Source organism: Mytilus californianus, unplaced genomic scaffold (genome assembly GCF_021869535.1).
Source record: "Mytilus californianus isolate M0D057914Y unplaced genomic scaffold, xbMytCali1.0.p SCAF_3, whole genome shotgun sequence".
NCBI lineage: Eukaryota > Metazoa > Mollusca > Bivalvia > Mytilida > Mytilidae > Mytilus > Mytilus californianus.
Genome location: NW_026262679.1, coordinates 91,830,930 through 91,840,475, shown reverse-complemented (window position 1 = coordinate 91,840,475; position 9,546 = coordinate 91,830,930). Strand labels below are relative to the sequence as shown.

The following is a 9,546-nucleotide window of genomic DNA, read 5'->3' as shown; positions in this document are numbered from 1 at the left end:
TTTCCTATGATTTTCTGTTTGCTTCAAACAAATATCAATGCTCTTCAGAGTATACCATTTTAAAGAATTTTATTTCATTTTGTAATGGTTTTCTTTTCATTTTCCCCATATTGCACCCAATAATCTGCAGGCAAAATGTTAAGCTGACCATCTTCTCACTTAACGAAGTCTTTATGAACAGTAGCATAACTAATATAAAAAGATCTTGAATAAAGTTCATCCAGGTTTATGTTTTAAGTCATTGAATACACACTTCTTTCTTTTTATTGGATTGAAAGGTTATTTAATTGTGTTTTAAGTGGTATTTCTGGAGAGAGAAAAAAAAAAGATTTATGCTTAAATATTAATGGATTAAGTGTGTTTTTGTTTGCTAAATATTGGATGTTGGATGTGAACTGATTGATATATTAGTCTGAGATATATGATTTTTATACGACCGCAAAAAATTTGCGTTCATATAATGCTATCATGTTGTCGTTGTCGTCGGCATCATCGTCGTCCGGAGACACATTTGGTTTCAGACAATAACTTTAGTTTAAGTGAATTGATCTCTATGAAATTTTACCAGAAGGTTCAATACATCAAAAGGAAGGTTGAGATTGATTTTGGGGGTTATGGTACCAACAGTTGAGGAATTTCCCCAAAAAATTCTCCAATTTTACATTGATTATTTCTGATTTATATATAAAAGCAACAAATACTGATATGGCAGGAGATACACACAGCACAGTATTGCGCAATAGCAAGAAATCTTCAATTGAAAATAAATACAAATCTTTTAACCAATTTCAATGGGATTAAATTAAGTCTTTGATTTTTTAGGGTTCTTACCTTGTATAACTATTTTGGATTTGGGCCCCATTTTAAAATTGGTCTACATTGAGGTCCAAAGGGTCCAAAATTAAACTTTGTTTGATTTCATCAAAAACTGAATTGTTGTGGCTCTATGATATGCTAAATCTTATTGTGCATTTAGATTTTTTTATTTTGGGCTCTGTTTTCAAATTAGTCTATATTGAGGTTTGAAGGGTCCAAAATTAAACTTTGTTTGATTTCAACTAAAATCAAATTTTTGGTGTTTTTTGATATGCTGAATCTAACCATGTTGTTAGATTTTGGATATCAGACCATACTAGGTAAATTAAATGTCCCATTTCAAATTTTTAAGATCTTTGAACACATTTATTTTGTGTCAGAAACCTATATTATGTCAAAAATTTGATCACAATCCAAATTCAGACAGTATCAAGCTTGAATATTGTGTAAAAATATATAAATTATAAAGACAGTATATCAAAACTATGGAATTAAGAAATTTGTAACATCCTTCAACAATGAGCAAAACCCACACTGCATAGTCAACTATAAAAGGCCCCGAAATGACAAATGCAAAACAATTCAACCGAGAAACTAATGGCCTGATTTATGAAGAAAACAATGAACAAAAAACAAATATGTTATACTGCAAATAATGACAACCACTGAATTACAGGCTCCCAACTTGGTACAGACACATACAGAATGTGGCGGGGTTAAACTAGTTTGCTGGTGCAAAACCCTCCCCTAACCTGGGACAGTGGTGTAACAATACAACATAAGAACAAACTATAAAAAATTGTTAATGTGGGTTACCAAACTGATTGAAAGTTATTCGAAACACAATCATACATTTAAAAAATGAATATCTGTTAAATAAGGTTATTTGAAATCTACATGGAAATGCATATTGTCTTATTATCATTAGTCATTGAGAAAAAAGTGGAAAGTACATGTGCATGCAAAATCTTAAGCTCTCTCCATAAATTCATTTTCAGCATGTTCTGACAAGTCCTAAGTTTGTTACAATTTCTCAAAACCTATCTGTTTTTCCACAATTTTATTTACAAGCAACCTGGTCTGTTCGAACTTTAGAATTTCAATATAGAAATATTATCTTTGTGTGAATATGACAATTTAAAATGTTTAAAAAGTAACAGAAAATGTTTAACAAAAATGATTGACTGTTAAAATATGAAACAATTTTTTCATACATCTAAGAATAGGTTCTCCTAATCTATGTATTTTTTCAGTGTTTGCAGGGGAGATAATTTGTTGTCAGAAGAGTATCCACCTTTAATGTGTTTTCTGTCAGATAAATATGATTGCAATTAAGAAAATAAAGTTTAAAATAGATTAACCTATCCTAGTTGACACAAACTCAAATGTTGGGGAAAAGCCAGAAACCAAACGACATTACTGCCAGGCGGTAGTTCCGGAAATATTTCAGGGTTGCAGGTATTGATTTTTGATTACCTACATAGCCGACACATCCGTTCGAAAACAAGAGGTTTCGTTTATTTCACAGTTTTAGAGAAACAACTAATTAAAGAATGCCAAGGAGTAGATCTCGATCTCCAAGAAGAGGTAATATCTACGCTGTCTTATGAATTGATACTGTGGTACATAGTCACGCTGTAACGGTTAACCAATTTTTTTTTTACCCACTTAAAGACACTTAACTTCGACTCGATATTTAGCAATTATTGTTATCCTAACATTGTGATAATTATATCGATAGTCTTATGAGAACTTTCTTTTTCATATGGAATTCAGACATTGAGCAGGTTGGGAAAGATCCTCATTATTTGGGTCTGTGTTCTTGTTTACAGGGCATACCCATCCTGGAAGCATGATTATCTATATGGACATGCCATTTCATGAACCCTTGCATCTCTGAGCCAAATTCATTTCACAAGCTGTGTCCTTTCATCATCAAGATTATCTGCCAACTGTCAAAAAATATTCAAAAACATACTCCTTGTCAATATGTATATCTGAAATTGTCACTTTCCAGACATTTTGGCCATTTGTAAGGTTGACCTTGGTGGTTTCGGTTCAACCAGGAACATATATATTGACAGGACTTGACACTACCTAATAATAGCGGATTTCATTGTCGGGTCATAGTAAATAAAAAGTAAAATCACAAAAATACCGAACTCCGAGGAAAATTCAATCGGAAAGTCCCTAATCACATGGCAAAATCAAATGACAAAACACATCAAACGAATTACACGATATGGAAACGGACATGTGTAAAATACGCAATCGCTATTATCTTAATAATTTCTAATAATATCAATAAATGCCATTCAAACTACATAATGAGTGAGGCCAGTGTATCGAACTTGATTTCTGTCACTTCAAATTTGTCATAATAGTATTCATTTCATCACAGAAGGGTACAGAATGCAAACAGGGTAATAAAAAAATGGCGCCGATGGCATTCTCAGTAACCGTGAATTTCACAAACCAATAATATAAAGCACTTTACATCAAATTAATCACACTTATACTGGTAATTTTATTTGACAAAGTATATCTACTTTAAGATAAAACTTTTATTTGTTGAATGTTTGTAATAATGTAGTTAATTTATTGAACATTCTCGATGGTTTTGCAGTCAGATGCTTCCAAAATCCATCAATCTCGCGAAGTCTTGGGAAGTTTGGGATTTAATCAATTTTATACTGAAAAGCCTATCAGATTCATTTTCTGTTAGATATACTATTCCCAGGTTCAACTTCAAATTTTATGGTCATGTCCCTTTCTAGCAATATTAATTTATGAATAAAGAAATAACATATCATAAAAGGAAAAAAAAATTAAGACACTTGGATTCACTTGCTCTTTTCAACTCTGGGTAATTGTCAATTCAAAAGTGAACAATGGTTTTATTTTTTTATTTTTGGTCATTGAAAAATAAAAATAAATGTCAGTTTGCCTTGTTTCATGAAGTGACACAGAGAATATTTTGAATTATATATACAGTTATAAGTGTTTTGACTTGAAATAATAATGATATGGTGTTGAAACGAGGCTCTGAATCCTTACAATGTACCCATTTTTAGCTCACCTGGCCCACAGGGCCAAGTGAGCTTTTCTCATCACTTGGCGTCCGTCGTCGTCTTTAACTTTTAACTTTTTTAACTTCTTCTAGAGAACCACTAAATGGAATGAAACCAAACATGGCATGACTGTTCTTTATGAGGTGCTGACCAAGTGTTGTTACTTTGAAGCCGAACTATCATCCAAGATTGCCCCCAGCTGGGGACTTCGTTTAACATAGGACCCTATGGACAATACATACAAATGTCTTCTTTTAGAGAACCACTGAATAGAATGAAACCAAACATGGCATGAATGTTCCTTATGAGGTGCTGACCAAGTGTTGTTACCTTTGAAGCTGATCCATCATTCAAGATGGCCGTCAGTGGGGGACTTCAGTTAACATAGGACCCTATGGACAATACATACAAATGTCTTCTTTGAGAGAACCACTGAATAGAATGAAATAAAAACATAGCATGAATGTTCCTTATGAGGTGCTGACCAAGTGTTGTAACTTTGTAGCCAATCAATCATCCAAGATGTCCGCTAGCGAGACTTCGATTAACATAGGACCCTAAGTGCAATATGTACAAATGTTTTCTTTTAGAGACCCACTGAATGGAATGAAACCAAACATGGCATGAATGCTCCTTTGGGAAATGTATACAAATGTCTTCTTCTAGAAAACTGCTGAATGGATTGAAACCAAACATGGTATGAATGTTTCTTTTGAGGTGCTGACCAAGTGTTGTTACTTTTTTGCTGATTTGTCATCCAAGATGGCCGCCAGCAGGGGACTTAGTTTAACATAAGACCCTATGGGAAATACATACAAATGCTTCTTCTAGAGGAGCACTGAATGGAATGAAACCAAACAAGGCATAAATGTTCCTTATGAGGTGCATGAAGTTGCTACTTTGTGGCCGATTTACTGTTCAAGATGGCCACCAGGATTTTTTTATTAAATTACGGGGCAAATATTAAACCAAATTTGGCCTCAATCATTATTAAGGTATCTGTTATGATTTTAATCTATTTTTACATGATTTCTAAAACCAAAGTAGAATCAGGTGAGCGACACAGGCTCTTGAGAGCCTCTAGTTTGTTATCACTTTGTATTTAATTCTGCTTTTAAAGGTTCATCCTAGAAAAGGTCTCTTACTTTTGTGGACTTAAATTGTTATGTTTTCTGTGAAAATTGTGTTGTTGATAAATATTCCAGTGAAAAAGAACAAAAATTTTTTGGTTTGATTTTTTGTAAAATAAATGTTAAGAAATGAAATTGATGTGAGTGATCGCCTAAAAGTGTGTTCATAACATAATCAGTTTTAATGTTGTAGGGGTGGCTTAAAGAAATATATGATCAGCAACTGTGTAGCACCTGAAAATATGAATAGAAAAATTGCAGTATAAAAGGTGGAATGGGTTTTCCTTTTGATTTTTATACGACCGCAAAAAAAATTTTGTGGTTGTATATTGGTATGACGTTGGCGTCGTCTCCGTCGTCGTCGTCCGAAGACACATTGGTTTTCGCACTCTAACTTTAGTTTAAGTGAATGGATCTCTATGAAATTTTACCATAAGGTTCAATACCACAAAAGGAAGGTTGGGATTGATTTTGGGGGTTATGGTACCAACAGTTAAGGAATAAGGGGCCCAAAAGGGGCCAAAAATAAGCATTTTTGTAACTTCCAGACATAACTTGTGTGTTAGTGTATGGATCTCTCTGACATTGTACCACAAGGTTCCATATCACAAAGGGAATGCTGGAATTGATTTTGGGGGTAATTGCTTCAAAACTTTAGGAATTAGGGGCAAAAAAAGGGGCAAAAAACAAGCATTTTTCTAGTTTCATGACAATAACTTGTGTGTTAGTGTATGGATCTTTCTGAAATTGTACTACAAGGTTCCATATCACAAAGAAAAAGCTAGAATTGAGTTTGGGGGTATTTGCCCAAAACGTTGAGGAATAAGGGGCCAAAAATAAGCATTTTTCTAGTTTCCAGACAATAACTTGTGTTCAAGTGTATGGATCTCTCTGAAATTGTACTGCAAGGTACCATACCACAAAGGGAATGCTGGGATTGATTTTGGGGGTAATTTCCTCAAAATTTTAGAAATTAGGGGCCAAAAAGGGTAAAAAACAAGCATTTTTCTAGTTTCAGGACAATAACTTGTGTGTAAGTGTATGGATCTTTATGAAATTGTACTACAAGGTTCCATATCACACAGGGAAAGCTGGGTTTGAGTTTGGGGGTAATTGCCCTAAACGTTTAGGAATTTGGGGCCAAAAAGGGGCCTAAAAACAAGCATTTTTCTAGTTTCCAGACAATAACTTGTGTTCAAGTGTATGGATCTCTCTGAAATTGTACTGCAAGGTACCATACCACAAAGGGAAGGCTGGGATTGAGTTTGGGGGTGATGAATCATAAGGGGGTTCAAAAAATTGGGGGGGGGGGGGGGGGGTTTCCTTTTTTTTCCGTTTTTTTTCTTTAAAATTTCCATTTTAAATTGGTTATTTCTGTTTTATATATAAAAGCAAATAATAATGATATGGTTTGAATAGGTAAATTAAAAAATTTTAAGTTCTTAGACCACATTCATTCTGTGTCAGAAACCTATGCTGTGTCAAATATTTAATCACAATCCAAATTCAGTGCTGTATCAAGCTTGAATGTTGTGTCCATACTTGCCCCAACTGTTCAGGGTTCGACCTCTGCGGTCGTATCAAGCTGCGCCCAGCGGAGCATTTTATTCAAAACTAAAATGAATGAACACTAATACATACGGACACATAGCTCATCATTAAATAACAATAATCAGATTTACCAGAACAATAGGTTACTGATCAGATCAGATACATGTAATGCAGTACGTTGACGTTTAAAAAGAAAAAAAAACATGTAGAATTCAAAAACATACATTGTAAATATGTCCATGATTGTAATTGCTTGTGTAAATATCTATGATTAACACATCAATGTATATATTTTAGTTTTGCTTTAAAATATTATAATAATGTTGTTTTGATGGATGTGATAGTTATTATTATTTAACAGAAAATCAATACGACTACACAGATATGTTTATCTAACTGGATGAAATAAGTGATTGACACCGGTGTGTGTTTTGAAATAATATCAAAGGAATAGACTCAAAATGAGTGTATGATTGAAGCATCTTTTAGAACAGTCAAAAGTCTGTATAAGCAATCAACTCCTAATTGACTTTTAAATACTACTTATCAGGAGATGGATGTACAAACTTGAAAAAAAAATTCAAATACGTTAACAACTGCAATATAAAATAAAAGTATGGCTAAAGTAACCAAGGCCAAGACAAAGCAAGACTGAACTGGTTCCATGGCCTAAATGTCTCGTTTCCAAATTGACTTCCGTTTTAATTTTTTGCTTTGCATAAAGGTAAATCTTGAGAGATTCCAAAATGAATTATTAGCATTTCATTTATCTTGTGATTGAAGCCCAATTTGCCATAAAAGACAGTTCAGATCAGAGCTACAATGTACAATGTATATAAATGACTCTACTATGGAATTATCAGATCAGCTTGCAGGGGCGTAGTTACCTTCTTAATGAAGTGGAGTCACAAACTAAAGGGCGAGGGGTCTGGGGGCTGCCTTAGGCCCCCGTAGGTCTGGGGCAAGCCCTGGTCCCCCTTGAAGCTTCGCATATATAGCGTTTCAAAACAATCACAACCGTAATAAAACTTGTATATTTTGTTGTGGTTTTTTGGTCATCTATTTGTTTAACTTCGAGTCGAATGAAGACTAAACATTTCTGTTTGCATTTTTTTATACACCGTGAGAGCTTTTAAGATCACGGAGATTTGTTCCATATGCTAGTTTTTGTATTGAGCAAAGTAGATTTATAAAAAACAAACAATAAACATAAACACAATACTATATGTGGAGTTTCTGTTAGCAAAAACATCATTGGATACCAAATACTTGGTGGACATTTTCATATATTTTGCTTAACATATGTATTTAAATGTTTAAAACATTTGTGGGTAAATTCTACAAGAGAGAGAAAAACAGAATTTCTAATTTTACGCAGTTAGGAATTCTCAAAGTTGAAATTAATGAACTTTTTCAGAGGGAATGGTACTTTAAATTGACCACGATCTTTTTCATGATCTGAATTTGTTAATTAACAAATACTTATGCATTCGACCAGTTGTATGGCAATATCTAGATGATAACAGTGAAGATGCGTGTATTAAAAGTTTGGTGTATCTTTCGAACAAAAACATGAAAAATCAGCAGTTAAGTGTCCGACTCGGAGAGAGAATTCATTATAAAATCGAATGACCAAATAGTCCAGTAAAACGAGTTAGAACTAACAATTTATTTAAATGCTTTAACAATCAACCATTTGTATTACCTGCCCATATATAGAAACGACTTTGAAATACGAATCTATATACAAGATGTTTCTTTTTTGTAAAATAAATAAAAACGTAATACATGAAAATGTGTATTTTTTTTTATAACAGCAGTTCCAGCTTCTCATCTACTAGTATACGGAAACTATTGATTGACTGAATGGTTATTAATGTCCGGTAACAAATATTACATGCACACCAGGACGAGAATCCGTTGACGTGATGTGAAAATGAACTATTCGTGTTGTCAAGACCTACACACTTAGTAAATTTTTAACTAGTTCACAAGGTAACAGTCATTATTCCCGCAGATCGATACGAGTTGAAGAGTCTTCGTGTGCTTTGGGGCGAAGCGGAAAATAATAATGTTCAAGTTTTTTTGTTAACCCTAAAAGGATTATGCTTTTTTTTGCCCTCACGGCGAGTATACATTATGGTGGTGGTACTTCTTCTAGAGAACCACTGAATGGAATGAAACCAAACATGGCATGAATGTTCCTTATGAGGTGCTGACCAAGTGTTGTTACTTTGTAGCTGATCCATCATCCAAGATGGCTGCCAGCGGGGGACTTCGTTTAACATAGGACCCTATGGACAATACATACAAATGTCTTCTTTTAGAGAACCACTTAATAGAATGAAACCAAACATGGCATGAATGTTCCTTATGAGGTGCTGACCAAGTGTTGTTACTTTGAAGCTGATCCATCATCCATGATGGACGCCAGCGGGGGACTTAGGTTAACATAGGACCCTATGGACAATACATACAAATGTCTTCTTTTAGAGAACCATTGAATAGAATGAAATAAAACATAGCATGAATGTTCCTTATGAGGTGCTGACCAAGTGTAGTAACTTTGTAGCCAATCAATCATCCAAGATGGCCGCTAGCGCCTAGCGGGGACTTCGTTTAACATAGGACCCTAAGGGCAATACATACATATGTCTTCTTTTAGAGAACCACTGAATGGAATGAAACCAAACATGGCATGAATGTTCCTTATGAGGTGCTGAAAAATTGTTGTTACTTTGAAACAGATCCATCATCCAAGATGGCAGCCAGAGAGGCACTTAGTTTAACATAGGACCCCATGAGAAAAACATACAAATGTCTTCTTTTAGAGAACCACTGAATAGAATGAAATATAATATAGCTTGAATGTTCCTTATGAGGTGCTGACCAAGTGTTGTAACTTTGTAGCCAATCAATCATCCAAGATGGCCACTAGTTGGGACTTAGTTTAACATTGGACCCTATGGACAATACAT

General features: G+C 34.2%; 1 protein-coding gene across 1 annotated transcript in view; it reads left to right on the top strand.

Moving 5' to 3' along the window:
- Positions 1 to 2,278: 2,278 nt before the first annotated feature.
- LOC127735405 (U4/U6.U5 small nuclear ribonucleoprotein 27 kDa protein-like) overlaps positions 2,279 to 9,546 on the top strand; it is a 28,181-nt gene continuing 20,913 nt past the window's right edge. The window contains exon 1 of the mRNA XM_052245584.1: positions 2,279 to 2,403. Within this exon, the coding sequence (XP_052101544.1) occupies positions 2,370 to 2,403 (34 nt within the window). The 5' untranslated portion in view covers positions 2,279 to 2,369. The remainder of the gene's footprint in view (positions 2,404 to 9,546) is intronic.